The sequence below is a fragment of the Haliaeetus albicilla genome, chromosome 1, assembly GCF_947461875.1.
Source record: "Haliaeetus albicilla chromosome 1, bHalAlb1.1, whole genome shotgun sequence".
Classification (NCBI taxonomy): domain Eukaryota; kingdom Metazoa; phylum Chordata; class Aves; order Accipitriformes; family Accipitridae; genus Haliaeetus; species Haliaeetus albicilla.
The window spans coordinates 48,330,043-48,346,152 of NC_091483.1; the positions used below are offsets into that span (position 1 = coordinate 48,330,043).

Consider the following 16,110-nt stretch of genomic DNA (forward strand, 5'->3'; position numbering starts at 1 on the left):
ATCAGTGATGATAGCCACCTGTGCATATCCAGGGGTGGGCTCCCAGTAGTGGCTCCATAGTGAAGAGATGGATTTGTCTCTCGAGAGGTGTATTCGTATTGCAAGAGGTGGTATTTCTCACCTCCAACTCCCAGTCAGTCCTGTGTAAGCATGCTTTAGGGCTCTGGCTTTGGTTATTGAAATGTTAGCTGAATGATTCTTTTTGTCTGTCCTTTTCTGAAGAGGTGAAGTAAATATCCTGCAGATAGATGCTTCTGTTTCTCTGAAGGTTACCACCGTGCATGCTGATGCATCTAATAATCTGTCTGCACTGATGTATGTGGAACTAATGCTATAATTAAGCAGAAACTACTGCTGAGCTGTGATGCATATTTTTGAGAAGCAGGAAGTGCTTCTGAAGGAGGCTGTAGGCACACCTATACTTGTTACAAATAATAATACAAAAATACTGTTTGTTGGACAGGTGCATGTCTACAGTAATTTACGATCCCTGTAGTAAATTTGTTAAAGCCTGCCCCAGGTAAATGAAATCCGTAGTTTATAATCTGCAGCCAGACAGTGATTTGGCAGTACTTAATAACCTAACCGTAGTTATCTTCCTTGCATTTCTAAAGAGTCTACTTACTAGTTGTTCAGTAAGATCAATGGTTGTCTTGGTTTAGGAATAGACTTTTGGAGTAGACGCTTATTCTAGTTGAAAAATTTTTTACTTTATACTAAGAATGATCTACATGTATATCAACACTGAGGTTTTCTGTCTGGTTATATCAATACAGATGTATTTGTATGTGAAGGTGCTTTATTTCTCTGTTATGTACATTTTGACAGTTGAATCGAAGTGACAGCGACAGTTCAACACTAGCCAAAAAGTCTCTCTTTGTGAGAAACGCCACAGAACGGCGGAGCCTAAGAGTTAAACGGGTATGTGCTTTATTACCTGGACATGGTTTAAAACAAAGTATGAAGAGAGAAGGAATAACAAACTACTTAAACAATATGCTTTATTTCAAGTATTTCAGCAAAAGCAATGCAAGTACCCATGTAGTCCTGTAGTTCCAGGTTGAAATCTCAACACAGTGGTCTCAGTCCTACATCTTCCCCCACCGACAAAACTTATGTTGCTCTAGTTGTGGCTGAACCAGGAGTAGGACACTGGTGCTTAGCATCGTGGCATTTACTGTTGAACTTTAGCTTGTTACTGTCAAATGGATCTGGGTTAAAGAACCTGAATATTACAAAGTGACCCAAGATGGCTTATGCTGCACAAAAGTCAACACCAGCAACATATATCTTGAGCAAATTTTGGTGGAAATTTCAGGGATCCAGATGACCTTTTAAAGGGGATGTACTCTTCTCCAAGAGTATTTTGAGTAGCAGAAGGATTCAAGGACAAGAGAGTAAGATTGTATTTCTCTTGCATGGAGGTCATTCTTAAATAAGTTGAGAGAGTTATGTTTTAATCTTGATTGTAACTAAAAAAAACACTTCTGCGGAAGGGTTGTTACCAGGTAGCAGGATTACATTTGGCATAAGAAAGAAATATTGAATAGTCTGGGATGGCTTCTCCTGCCTGACTTACTCATGCGAAAAGTCGCTGTGAAAGGACAGTAAATAATGTAAAATACACTAAAGAAATGCATGCTTACAGAGTTCATAACATTTTGTGTTTGTTTATGCCTTGAAAAAGCAAATGTTAATAAAAATAAATAATGTAGTTGAAATCTATGGGGAAGTCTGTGTAGTGTTGATCTCCTGGCATTGTGTCATCTTGAGGATCAGAACAGGTTTTTTGTTTTTAACCTGTAAATATAGCATGGTACATCTGGTTGGAGAAACTTTTGCATTTATTTTTAGCTAGTGACTGAAGAAAAATTCCAGAATAGATTAATTTTTGCACTTGGATCTCATCATAGTAGCTTTCTGCTAAAGAAAAACAAAGAACATTTGAGCTTTTCTGACTGTATTATGTGAAACCCTACGCTAGTCTCTCTAGATATTAATTTTTATTGTTCTGTCTCCCAAACGATTTAGCCTGTTTGCCAACCAATCATGCGAAGAGCTACGCAAGAGTGCCCCATACGCACTTCCCTTGACTTGGAGCTGGACCTCCAGGCATCACGCACAAGACAGAATCGTCTGAATGATGAGCTTCAGGCCTTGCGGGATCTTAAACAAAAGCTTGAGGAAATGAAAGGTAGAGGAGAGACAGACCTTCCCCCATGTGTGCTAGAGGATGAACGATTCCAGAAACTCTTGAAACAAGCTGAAAAACAGGTATGAGCAGCATACAGAAATTTGTGAGTGAATATGCATATGCCCCTACCTTTTCTATAAATTTGTTAAAGAATTCAGTCTAGCATGTTAAAAGATTTTTACAGAAGCTCACATTTGTCTAATTACATCTCTGAATTATGCAGTGTAAACAGTATTTCTTTATTAGTCAATACTACAGCATTTAAACCTAGAATTTGAGGTAGTATTTTTCTAGTGCCCTCTAAATACTTTAGTAATTCACAGTAGAAACACTATTATTTGGAGTAATAGTTGTGGTTGGTGTAGTAAAATAGCATTTACGTAAAATTTAATTTAAAATTCTCATGTCCCAGCTGTACTCCTACAGACATGTATGTGCTTTTTGTCCTTCAACATCAGTTGATCTGCAGTCTGCACAGAACTTGTAGCCAAAGATGTTTGTAACAGGTAGAGAGAGGCAATGACCATTACTCATAGTGGTAGGGGCATGTGGGAAAGGCAGTACTTCCACTGTGGTTTATTTCCTTTTCAGGACATACTTCTTCTAGTTTTGGCAAAGGAAAGCCAAATTCTATTCTCTATGGGATCGTCTCTAAAACAATACAAGCATATATGCACTGTCCCTAAACTGCTGTAAGGTAATGGGATACCCTCATGTGGATAAAAGACAAAAAACAGGATAGAATGAGTGAGAGGCAACAGTGACAAGTTGGAACACGGAAAATTCCAACAAGACATATTAAAAAGTTGGATGTTGTGGGGTTTTTGTTATGTTTTGAGAAGGTTGGTTGTTTCTTTAAATTGTGAGGGTGATCATACACTGGGATAGGGGCCTAGAGAGGTTGTAAACAAAAACCCAACCTCCACAGTTGGAGATACTCGGAACCTAACTAGACAAGACCCTGAATACCCAGCTCTAGCTTCACCTACTCTGAGCAGGAGGATGAAGTAAATGCCTGCTGTAGCCCCCTTCCCATCTATGTCAGTCAATGCACATTAGTTTTCAATGGGGGAAGGTTGCTAGTGACATCCAGGAAGGAGTTGTACTCTTTAGCTATTTATGGTTGATAGAGATTAGTGTTTTGATGACACCAAGATATTCAGAGTAGTAAAAATGGACAGCAGTTTCAACACAGTGCAGAGGACCTTCTTTCTAATATGTAAGCAACAGTTGTTGGTTTTGTTGTTTTGCTTTTTTAAAAGCTGAATGTCAGTAAATAGCCTTGTGTAGAGGAGGGAAGAGATGATCCTAATATTTGCATATACAAAGCTGAGCTCTGAATTAGCTGTTAGGAATGAGATACTTTGGATATAAGAAACAAAAACGTCAGCAAAAACATCACAGTGATCAGCAGATGTCAAAAAGCAAGTAAGACAGGTATTAGTAAGAAGAAAAGTTGGAACAAAACAAATCATTGTTTTATGATATAAATACATGTTATGCCTGTAACTTAAACATTGTTCAGTTCTGGTTCCTCTTCTCAAAGTGGATAATGAAACTACAGAGGGTCAACAAGGATGGTCAAAGGAGAAAACAGCTTCCATGTTAGGAGTGGCTAAGTAGCTACAACTGAAGTCTATAAAATCATGGGTGGGGTGGAGAAGAGCAAATTAATCATTGTCTTTTATTACACAGGAAGTAGGGAATTGAAGAGGTGGCATGTTAAATGCAAGCAAACATAGCACAATATTTAGAAACTGTAAAAGTGTTTTCCATGGAACACTGAGTGCTGCAAGTTTGCATAAGTTCAAAAACCAGTTTGATAAATTCATGAAGAAAAATCCATCAGAGGTCAATAACCATAATGATATCACCTACTTCAAGAAGTCCTTGATTGTCTGATAGCTTAGGAAACAAAACTTTCTCCCAACATGTTCTCCCAGCTCTATGTTTATGCCCTATTCTGTCTTCTCTGTCTTCCTGCCTCTCTTTCCTTGGCATCTGCTATTGGCTATAGCTAGTGGAGTTCTAAAATGGCTGTAAAATACTAACAGAGTTTAGGCCAAGCATTTACAAGTGTTCTGAAAAACCCTTGGGCAAAATGGGATAAGACAATGCAATGTTTAAACATCACACAATGTAACTGTGTGGGGTTTTTTACCATGTGAATTCATTGTATGGATTTTATCTTTCTCAGTTTTATCCCATAAAAATAGTAGCTTATATAAAGGAAGCATAGCTAAATTTATTTAGAAGTTCATAGTTTATATTTACTGATGGATAGAAATGATAATTTTTAATTGTTTATTTAATTTAAAACTACTCCCTCTCTTAAAGCTATTCCTGCTAGAATAGAGTATGCCTCTGCAACATTTAATTTTATAAATCCTTTGGATTTGTGCTTTCTTATTTCAGCTGGCTCTTTCAAGGCAGCAGATAGGTTTGTCATATTTTATGTTTCTGGTGTCAGTGATCGACACCATGACACACACTGCAATGAGGAATAAGAGTAATAATATACCTTCCTAAAATATATGCAGTCTGCAGCACAGCATTTAAGTCCTTCTTTCCAAGCTGAAAGTCAGAATAATGATCACAGCCACTCCACCTCTTTTGAAGAGTGCTTACAAAGTTTCTAGAGATATTTCTACCCTTAAAATCATTGCAGCCTTCCCCTGTGGAGCAAAACAACCCTGAGAATGCTGTACTCTGCTGTCAGTGTTTCCTCTTGGGTTAGCAAAACACAGCAGCCTAGAGAACATTGTCATAGATTATTTTTTAGATCCTGCAGGCATTATAATGGCGCAGACTAATGCAGCAGCTGGAAGTGCCAGAGAAATTGAGAGAGTCTCAAGTGAAAAATGAAACCACAGATGTGGGGGATGTTGAAAATCAGTGCTAGCACACAGTTACTCTGCTTGAAGCCAAATACACAGACTCCATACCTTCCCTCCCCTTCCTACCACACCTTCCTAAGTACAGCAAGTACATAAAGCCCACTAATACTTGCAGATCAGAAAACAGTTGGTAATTCTGTGCACCAAAAGCATTTTCTCTTATTGAGATTGCATTTTTGTGAGAAATCACGCAGTATTTCAAAGTTTGAGTCTTAAATCCTTATACGAGTAAGTTTTCAGACACCTAGTGTCCTCTGAAGTACTTCCTCTTTGTGTATGTCCAAAAACGATTACTGTGAATATCTTGAAAGATCTTGTTCTTTTCAGTACCTCTTCTATGTAGAGGTAATCTGTAATTATGTTGTCAATACCACAAATATGTCCTTGTTCCAGTGTTTTGGTGTCTAGTACAGTTAATAGTTTCTCTTGAGATTCACTTTATTCTATACAAAAACCACTGAAGGTCAAGACAGGAATTAGGGTTTCAGCTTTAATTTTGATAGTGTTTCTTCTTTGTTATCTCATGCTTAAGCTAAGCACAGATACAGAGATTCCTATCTGGCACTTATTTTTGGCAGATAAGTGCCAGATTTTTGGCACTTACTGAATGTATGACCAATGTATTAGTGTGCTTTTCTGTATTCTATAGAGATGGAGGATTCACTGTCTTCATAAAACACTTGAGAAATATGATGTAAATATAAAACCTGGTCATGTACATAACTTCTCACGTGCATACTCTTAGAGGCATTGGGCTGAAATCAAAGTTTCTCTGAGAGCATCCTGAAAAAAGAGCAGGATTGAAAAAATGAAAAAGGAGTACATAGTAATAGAGAATATGAAAACAAAGAAGTCACCTATGCTGCTAACCTGAAATGCAGTAGTCACAAGAATCTTGTGTATAGTTAGAGAAAAGATAAAATTAGAAAATTTTGAAATATTGTATGTTTAGTGCTTTGATGAAAAATATTAACTAGGGGAGCTGATAAAACATATGGCCAGTGACATATGTAAAATTAAGACACTACCAGTTGTAGATTGCAAATTGCTGTTCACTAACTAATAAGGAAAACAATATTTATAGGTTAATTTCATTTTAAAATCATAGCTATTTTGGAGTTGGGGACTGAAGAAGTTAACAGCAGTATAAGCTGCCTGGATTTTGAGTTGAGTTACTGAAAGGGTGGTGTTCTTTAACGTAAAACACTTCCATCTAAAACACTGGACTGCGTTTCAACAGATAGGGTACCACTACCCTGCTGTGAACAGCAATACTGACATACAGAAATACTGTAACTTAGAAGTGCATATGTAGCTGCTGAACAATATTCACATCAAGAAAGATCCTTAATCTGTTGTTACCACTGGTGTTCTGTTCGCTTGGCTTTTACACCTCTACAATGCAAATGAAAAAAGTGAGTCTTACATGCAAAATGGGTGTTGTGTCATGAATAAAAGCACAAAAGTTCACGAATATTAATATTGCTAACAAGGGCAACAAAACTTGAAAGTTTTGCATGGAGGAGGAAAGTTTCTCAACAAAACTTTGAGAGCATGCCTCCTCTGTTTTTTTTTTTTGTCTGTTATTTTAGAGTAGGTATAGGCAACTTTCCTGCGAGCTTTCATTAGGAAATAAAAGTATTTTACGTGGGAAGAGAATCACTGTCTCCCAATTCGAAAAAGGTATTTGGATAGATGACACTTGTTCGTACAAATTTAGGTGTTGTCTAACTATAGCCCTAAGAAATATCTCACCAAAATTTATAACACTTAGTAGCCACCTGTGATGGCATGGGATTTGCTCCATTTATTTTTTTAGGAAAATCTCTGTTACCTTATTTTGCACCCATGGCTTAGGCTTGTGATGTCAGTCTTCTGTCTTGCTGACCCTTTGCATAGAGATTTTCATAGAATCATCTAGGTTGGAAAAGACCTTTAAGATTGAGTCCAGCCGTAAACCTAACACTGCCAAGTGTTTTCCTTGACACAGAAGGATTTGCCATTTCTTTGAAATGAGTAGTTGTTCATTATTAGCAAAACATAGTTATTTTTCCTGTTTACAGGCTGAGCAGTCAAAAGAAGAGCAGAAACAAGGTTTAAGTGCTGAGAAATTGATGAGGAAAGCTTCTAAGGATGTATGCCGGTTGCGGGAGCAGAGCCAGAAAGTGCCACTGCAGGTGCAGTCATTCAGGTATGGCCTGTTCTGCTTTTCATGCTCTTTTCAATGTAGTGAAGTAACATGAAATATTTCCAAATATGATGAGACATGCCCTGTAACATTAATCAAAAATCCACACACCTTTGAATTTGCAAGAAACATCATACATTTCTGACATAGCTCAAAGTTGGAGTTTCAAAGGACCGGGCGTTGGTAACTTGCTCACGTGGCAGTATGTCAGCTGAGCTGTGGTGGTGAGGACGAAGAATGAAAAGTTTCAGACTGCTGTGTGGCATCTGCTGTGGCCAAGCACGTGTGTGACCATTGCCGTGGCTTGCCTCACCCACAGTAGGTTGACAGTGGGCTTTAAGTAATGGGATCTTTTCTGGTGATGGCAGGTGCCTGAAGCAAATCGCCTTATTGTAGTAGAACAGTGTGCATCTCATCAGGAAACTGATTAACCATTGCTTGTGCCTCGCTCAAGACTTATTATTCAAGAAAGATCTTGAATCCCTCCTCCTTTTTCCTTTTGGTTGCGGGAACAGCAACCGATTATATGAAGCAATTAATCAAGTGTTCTTGCTTAGCATAAGCCAGAATGAACACTTGCTATCTCAAACCTTAATTGTAACTGGTCTGAATTCCTAAAAGACTGGACAGTAAGTGGCAGGCTAGCAGCCTGAAGGCCACAGTTCTATATAAACATAAATATAAAACTGGTGATTGAAAAATACAATGCTTACTCTTCCACATAGAAACAGTACTGCAAGCTAATTTAATCTGTTTTGTCACTAACACACATTTTTAAAGTCTGGTTTCTGGATTCCTGTATAGGAAATTTACATCAGCTGCTAACAAGTGTAAGGATTTTTCTCCTTTTTTAACCCAGTCTGGTTTGAGCAGTTTGAGAAATCTATAAGCAAATAGGGGCCTGTGAGGCACATAGATGCAGAATCAAAGCAAGAAAGAAAGCAAGGGGGGTCCTCCGCAATGAAGCATCACAGCTGAGCTATTCATCTTCAGCATGAAATTCAGAGCATCTTCAAACAGTTTTCACTTGCTATGCAAGTCTTGAGAGAGTTTTGATCAGTGCTGGTAATTTAACAGTCATCACAAACAGACTGCTGCCCAAATTTACAGGAACGTGTAATAGTGCTCAAGACACCATTCCCCTGCAAGAAGGGTATCGTAAGACTCCATTCTCCTTTATCTTCTAATCACCACACAACTAGCCAAGGAATCCAGTTTACGTAATTGATTTTGCTCTGAGCTACTGTTTTTGATGGGAACTCGAGTTTCGCCAGTGGAAAACATGGTTTAGTCTACTGGACAAATAGTTACCTCCTCAGGCTGAATTGTACGCGCCCTGCTAGTTGGACTTGTTACAGTGCTGTGGCCTCACACACTAATCACACAGAGGCATTTCTGAAGCTCTCAAAAAGAATGACTCTTCTGAGCTTTAATTTTTATCCCCCCAATACTTATCATCTGCTTTCTAGGCTGCTGGCAGACAAGCTTGTATAAACTTGTTATGCTTCAGTAATCTCTAAGTTCATAGGAGACAGAAATGGTAACAGCACAGGGGAAGCAACTAGCGAATGGCTTGACAATTCTGCTTCTCTGAGTCTTGCCCAGACCCAATGCTTTTACCCCTTGAGTCAGGATAAAATGTTTTATTTTGCCTTTTTGTCGCCCCCACTGAAATATCATCATAGGAAATTCAGTGACTAGATCGATATTTCAGTCTCATCACTGCAGTTATTAATGAAATATTGATTATTTTTTTCTTTTTCAAAATTGGAGCTGCTTTTGACATAAACCTGCCTAAGAAGGGAATAATGTCAGAATGTCAAATTTGTAAATAAATTCACTGTGTGTTTTCCTCACTGTATATTTTCCAAACCTGTATTTTAAAGGAACTATGCTGTAACATGAGCAACTCTACAGCAGATGACATTGGAGTCATGCCATAAATAGTAAAATAATAACTTGTTTTCTTTTCTAATTTCAGGGAGAAGATAGCATACTTCACAAGAGCAAAGATCAGTATACCAGCCCTTCCAGCTGATGATGTATAATTATGCATTTGCATTGAAGTGTTTTTTCTGCTTGTTCATCTCTTTTCAGATGAACTTTGTAGTTCCAGTGACCTGCTTTTAAAAATCTTCTATTTTACATTCACTATTGATATGTTTATTTGTAAAATATAGTGAATTGAATTCTTGTATGCTTAAAAAATGGTAAAAACCCCCAACAACCAGAAAACCAAAGTAGATTAATTTTGGTATACTGATGCTGATATTTTGTACAGTTTGTATGTATTGCATGTGTGTTTTTATTTTGTAAAGATGGAACAAAGGAACAAAGGCAGTACTAAGCATGTATCCTGTTGAACTGCACTGTGTTGAGAAATATTACGTTCAACAGAAGATTGTTTATCTTTTCACTATTTTCATGTGAGCAGACTGTGAAGATGGCTGTTTTGCCATGCGATGTTTTTGTAGAAGAGTGTGACTTTTATAGTTTAAAGTTAACCACAAGCGTAAGCTCCTTTCCAAAACATCAAGGCTGCCTCACAACAGCTGCTAATTAGATTCATCACCCACATTGGAATTTTGTTTCTGAAAACAGATTTCTTCTGTTTTTGTTTTTTAATACTTTGTAGGAAGAAACAGAGTTCAGAGTTTAGTTTTGTGAATGTACAGTACTTTAACCTGCACTAAATGGTTTCTTGCATCTGCGGGAGAGTAAGAAAGGCAAGGCAGACAAGTAACCCTAAAAACTAATTATGAGACTACCAAAAGGGGCAGCTGCTTTCTGAACTGGAAGCTGAATCAAATTCAAAATACCAACATTGACATCGGAATAGTTATATCCACTGTACACTATGTTAATCCTTTGTCCTAGAGGGTATCTTATTGCCAACTAGGAAAACGTAAAAGTGTTTGTTAGGTTTACAAGTATGAAGATGTTTCATTAAAGTATTTTTACCAGAAGAAAAATCTGCCATATACTAACTCAGATATCATAAGTCTTGCTGGTAAGGTAAATCCTTTCTCAAAAAGAAAAGCTCCCAACTAGAAGTCTTCACATATTTCGGTACAATAAATAACATTTTTAAAAATACACAATTGACCCTGTATGCAGTTGAGGGTGCACGGTTTAATAAATAGATGTGAATGGCATGTTTCAAATTTGTCTTACATGAAGCAGCCAGCTAGGAGGAAGCATCAACTTGGATGCATTCTGTAAGAAGTCCAGAACATTAGAGGTAGGTGTTTAAGCAGCCCTGTCTTGGTAAAGCAGTTGGGGTCTTATCTTCTGTGGGTACTGTGTAAGTAGGTGGACATTGCAGAAAACAGAATTATTTCATTTTCTACTTAATATGTTGCACTCAGATGTATTTAATTCACTGGCTAAAGTTTTCTTCCCCAAGCAACAAGCCACATATGCATGGACTTCATCTTTCAAAAGGCTATAATTACTTGGTGAGAAAATGGAAGCAAATATAACTACACTATGGTAGCAGCTGTCTTTGAATTCAAAGTGACAATTCTGTGATGAGAGGTCTGTGTAACACCTAAGGGTTTTCTTATGCACAATACATCAGTTCACTTAAATGTATAGCCAAACATGCTATTTTGGGCAAGATGACTGATTGAACATCCTTTATGAATGCCCCATTTGTTTTTTGTTTCTTGGGTTTGAGATAACATTCGTGTTTGAAAGGTCAATTTAAAAAAAAAAAAAAAAAACAAATCTGGAATTATTTAATGTAGAGGTGAAATGAAGGTTGACAGTTTCAACTTCTCAATTTGATTATATAAGTTGTTTGTAGAATGATGTTTAGAGGTGTACTTTATGATTTTTCTTTTATTTATTTACAGTCTTATTTATGTTCTGTTTAATATAGTTCAGTTCTGGCCATAAAAATATTTGACACTAAGTATGCAATTGTGAAAAATATTTAGAGCTGTCTAAATTCTTGCTAGATTACCTGTTTCTCCTCACATGTTGAATAATTTTTTTTAAAAAGTATTATTGTCTGATTTGTAAGCTTGAGGTGAGGTCAAAATTTAAGTATTGCTGGCTTTAGCTTGCAAATCTCATTTAAAAATGAGAGACTTAAACATATTCATGCTCCTCATTTTCCAAAGTGGTAAAGTTGAACATATTTGTAGGCAGCTTTTAAGAATTTTCTGGGTTTGGAGTTTTGGGGGTTTTATACTGATTCAGATTATTCACACTTGAAACACTCAATAGAATAAGCTAAAATAATACATACAAGTAAACCCCCATCAGTTTAAAATTATAAATACTACTCTTGAAGTGGAATTTACTCTGCACAGCAGGGTATAATGAATGTAATTAGTTCTGTTTCCAGGTACCAATGTCACTGCAGTTGCATATATATCAAAATCTAAATATTACTGGTACAAGAATATTTAGCCAAATGAGCAAAGTTTAGCAGAAATTGTAACAGAACACAAATCAAATAATTTTAAGATTTTTTTTTTTTTACTATTGCTATGTTTATACTGTATTAAATATCAAATGCTCAGGACTGAACTAAATATTTAATCAGGTTATATTCTGAATGTGTTTCTGTTCTAATTTTGTCTGTAAGAGTATGCAAGTGCATCACATAGATTAACTTGTCTCTGCACTTTCCATGTGTTTCAGTGATTGGAAAATACATTTTTTAACAAAGCTCTTTTCCAGACCAGTGTTTGATTTAATTCTTTTATTGCTGTTTTATGTCTTTATATGCTCTTTGCAGAAACAGATGGCTGCTACAGCTTTGTCAGTGTAAAATCATTGCCATTTCTAGAAAGTTCACATCAATCACTGACAAGTCTTAGGATGAGTTATATAGAAACTGATTCATATACTCTGTTAGTTCTTCATATTCATGAAGTAAAAGCTACAATAGCAATGAACATGGTCAACTCTCCACTGGACAACATCTCATTATTATTCAGAAATACTGGCTTTCCTTAGAGAGAGATTGTGCAGGGATATGTTCAATCATTCTCTCTCTCTCTCACACACACACACAATGGAGGATCTTGCATTACATGACACTATGTCTGAGAACATTTAGTTTCCTGTAAATGATACAAGTCCAGGGAACTTCATTCAGGGTTGTACTGTATTAGGTTTTTGTAATGTATGTTGAACTGACACTACAAACTTTCAGGACTTAAACTAATATTTTTGTAAAAAAGACATTGTTCAAAGCAGCCCTAGTAAGCATTCAGCCATTTAAAATATGGTCAAGTCTCTGTGCATGCCTAGAGATTAAAAATTTTATACTCACTTATCCTAAAAAAAAAAACAAAAAAAAAACACAACAAACAAACAAAAACCTACAAAAACAACGTCTGCAAGTGATCAGATTTTGGAGAAATACAGTGGTGACTTAAATCTGCATAGCTCATCAATTAATGTTAATTAAAATTGAAGGTAAGTAGTGATTAAAGGAAACTACTTTGTAAGAAGCAATCCCCCCACCCTGATCTTGTAAACAGTAACCTGTCTGTTCAGCAGACCTTTCTTACTGTTATGCAAGAGTAAGAAATCTGAAAACCTGATGTCTACCCTTTTAAAAGTCTTCTGTTTCCGGTTTCCAGATGTTGATGGGTGTCTTGCATATCTGCCATTGCATACTGCTCTGGTAATGGATGGTCAGATGATAAGCAGATTGTGGAGAGGAGTAGAGATCCTCCTAGAATTATAAAAAATCCACCAAACCAACCACTGAACAGTGCATCCCCTACTTCCCATCTGGGCACAATCTCTGGGATGTCTTCATCCTAAAATTCCTGGATTATAGTATGGGCAACCCAAGAAACAGGGACTAGGGCCAGAACTCCAGCCATCCACAGGAGTATTCCTCCAAGTAGTAACAGCTGTTTCTTCAGCTTCTGCTCTGTATCCTCCACCTTTAGGCAGTCCAAACCAAGACTAGAGATCACACAAGGCTCAGAAGTCCTAGCCCATTTGATGTAGATACTAAAGTCCTGGAAATCTTGAATTCTAGAGGCGAAACCAGTAAAGAATCAAAATCTTTACACAGTGTTCCTCCTACATCTTGGACTACACAGGTTTGCCAGAGTCCCATGGTCCAAAGCTCCAGTACATTTAAGTCTAAGTTGAGATTTTTCCAGTCTGATAAATACAGGTACCAGTTAAAACCCATCCTAGTACAGACAACAGAAATCCAGCTAACTGTAGCCTGTGCCTGTGGACCGAGTTCATTTTTAACACTCACAGAAGCTCTAAACCACTCACTTTTGCGGACACTGTTCAATTCTTTGTCATACTGAACATAAACAAAAGTTAAAACACTGCTTTATAAAGCATGAAGTACTCCTCCCCCTCCTGCTTTGTGGTGCCTGGTTCCACCTGCAGTGTTTGGGGGACAGGGAAGTAGTGTGGTAAACCAGTAGCTGAAGGGTGTGGCCACAGCTGGGCTCACCTTTCATTAGTTTTGGGTTTTTTTTTAAGAAAAGCATATATTTTGCTTTCCATCAGTCTGCTAAAGCCTTACAACAGTTCTGCTAGATTTGGCATCTCACAGTTTGTTTTTAAATTAAGTTTTAATACCACATTGGTACATTTCTACTTAGAGCAAATGAAGCTGTCTGCTTTGTGGCCAGTTAAATATCATTTGTTTAAAGTCCAGGGTTACCCGTTCAGAGCAACATGTTGCTGTAAGTGAATGGAGCTTAAGGAGCCTTTGATGGGATGCATGCCTCAATACCTGTATCGGAAGAAAATTGTGTATTTTTTAAAGCAGCATTTCTCAGCCCATATTTGGTGCATAAAGTATGCAGGTGCTGGAAACACTTAGAATAACTCCTATGGGCAGCTTAATGTGCTAGACTGGGAAAACACAATTTACTTACTGGGTATGAAGCACCTACCCTGTAACACCCCATGCACAAAAAGACATCTGCAAAGCTTGCTAGAATTTCAGAAACCTACAGTTTCCTTAGCACAACAATTTCCAAGTACACAGAAAAACAATTTGATGCAATGCATGTATTTAGACTGTTCCGGATGTAAAAACACAAGTCTGTACGTCACTGCATTAGGCAAGTGGAAAATTGCAACAGGGAATCAAGCTTTGAGGCTCATTTAATTGGTTGTGTATGAAAGGGAAGCATATTTTGGTTAAAAGCCAAGCTGTAAGAGAACATGCATATTCATTTTCAGGATTTTACAGTGCACTTGAGAAAGCAAAAGCACCTTTTCTGCATAGTCTATGAAAACTTCAGCATTCTGCTGTGAAACAAAGTTTTAAACAGGTGAGAAAGCAGGTGAGAAAACACACCATCTTCCAATACCAGTTATGGAAAAAAACAGACATAAGTTTAGGAAATCAGCTAAGTAACAAAGAGTCCTTTGAATTACTACTGGAACAAGCTTCTGGCTTGCGCTAGGGTTTGAAAAAGATAGGGCAGTCTTTCTGTGCTGTTTAAAACCTTCCATTTTAAGGCCTAGTTTCAGTTTCCACATGTTGACACTGATCTTGGTGTTCTGGTACTGCGTAATGGACCGAAGATGGATGGACTTCAGTTGAACAGATTGTGCAATTAAGTAGGGATCCTCCTAATATAAGACAAAATCCAGCAAGCCAGCCAACAAATAACGCTTCCCCAAAATCCCACCTGGGAACAATATCTGGTATATTCTCATCCCAGAATTCCTGGACTGTGGAATGGGCAACCCAAGAAACTGGGACAATAGCTGTAATCCCCGATATCCAGAAGAGCAATCCTCCAAACAGCAACAGCCGTTTCTTTTGTTCCTGTTGTCTTTCACCAATTTTCAAACAGTCCAACCCAAATCCTGAGAGCAAGAGGCCCAAAAACCCCAATCCATTGGAAAAAAACATCAAAATCCTAGAAATCCTGAGCTCTGGAGGCAAAGCTAGGAAAGAATCGAAGTCCTTGCACTGCATTCCCCCTTCTTCCTGGACAACACAAGCTTGCCAGAGTCCCATGGTCCAGATCTCCAGTTCATTCAGTTCCAAGTTAAGATTTTTCCATTGGGGTAAATAGGTAGTAAGACAGGATAGGACCCATCCCAATAGAGAGACTAGTATGCCACTTAATTGCATCATTGGTCGATAGACCAAGGCCATTATAAGAGCACAGTCCTAAAAGCCTGAGGAGGAAGGTCTCCCCAGCAGTTCTGTAACAACTGCTACCTTGAGTGATGGTGGAAGCTATGATGATTTTAGTTCTCTGCTGCCCCAAATATAAGCCCTTGCTATTAACCCTTTGTAAGCTCTGAAACACTTTTTTGTTCTTCACGCATATAAAGTTTCACATAAAGGACGAAGGACTTCACTAAACCATGAGTTAGGCTTTCCGATAAGGATTTGATCCGTTACCTTCCAATTTGCTTGGTAAAATTATATCCCAATGCCTGATGATTACAAGCCTGAGGATGAACAAAGAGGGCTCTATGACCCCTCACCCTAAAACACAACAGAAATCTTTGTACTTCAATACGGATTAATTAGATTTTAAGTGGTGATAAAAAGTCAGCTCTGTGTGCAACAGGACTTCATTGTAATAGCTAAATTTGAGATTTCAGGGATGTAAATCAAGGCCTTGTAAAGAAAGGTAGACTGTTTGCCTATAATCTTTATTCTTAGACTTCCTCAACATACATAATGGCTTATCTTCCACTGCCCTGTTTTATGTCCCCAGCACTGTAAAAGACGCTTTGTAAAAGATCCTATGGTTCACATTTTCTACATTCATTTCTCTTAAAGTGGGCTTTGTTTTGACTGACTCTTAAGGGGAAAAGGAGACGGGTATGGTGAAAGTACCATAGAGAATGAA

The 16,110-nt window shown here is 37.6% G+C and overlaps 2 protein-coding genes and 1 pseudogene across 3 annotated transcripts in view; 1 reads left to right on the forward strand and 2 right to left on the reverse strand.

Annotated features, from left to right (window-relative positions):
* WWC2 (WW and C2 domain containing 2) overlaps nucleotides 1-11,970 on the forward strand; it is a 108,287-nt gene extending 96,317 nt beyond the window's left edge. For both annotated transcript variants that reach the window (XM_069787721.1, XM_069787728.1), the window contains exons 20-23: nucleotides 829-921; nucleotides 2,032-2,274; nucleotides 7,155-7,282; nucleotides 9,261-11,970. In XM_069787721.1, coding sequence (XP_069643822.1) covers nucleotides 829-921; nucleotides 2,032-2,274; nucleotides 7,155-7,282; nucleotides 9,261-9,327 — 531 coding nt within the window. In that variant the 3' untranslated portion in view covers nucleotides 9,328-11,970. The remainder of the gene's footprint in view (nucleotides 1-828; nucleotides 922-2,031; nucleotides 2,275-7,154; nucleotides 7,283-9,260) is intronic.
* A 109-nt stretch (nucleotides 11,971-12,079) lies between these two features.
* LOC104323389 (claudin-22-like) lies at nucleotides 12,080-14,042 on the reverse strand (annotated as a pseudogene).
* Nucleotides 14,043-14,165: 123 nt separating this feature from the next.
* On the reverse strand, nucleotides 14,166-15,472 carry LOC104323387 (claudin-22). Its single transcript, XM_009927029.2, has one exon. The coding sequence runs from the start codon at nucleotides 15,399-15,401 to the stop codon at nucleotides 14,748-14,750; it is 654 nt and encodes a 217-aa protein (XP_009925331.1). The 5' UTR covers nucleotides 15,402-15,472; the 3' UTR covers nucleotides 14,166-14,747.
* Nucleotides 15,473-16,110: the final 638 nt, after the last annotated feature.

Excerpts from the sequence above, each read along its gene's own strand:
- LOC104323387 (XM_009927029.2), bottom strand. The coding sequence starts at position 15,401 with ATGGCCTTGGTCTATCGACCAATGATGCAATTAAGTGGCATACTAGTC.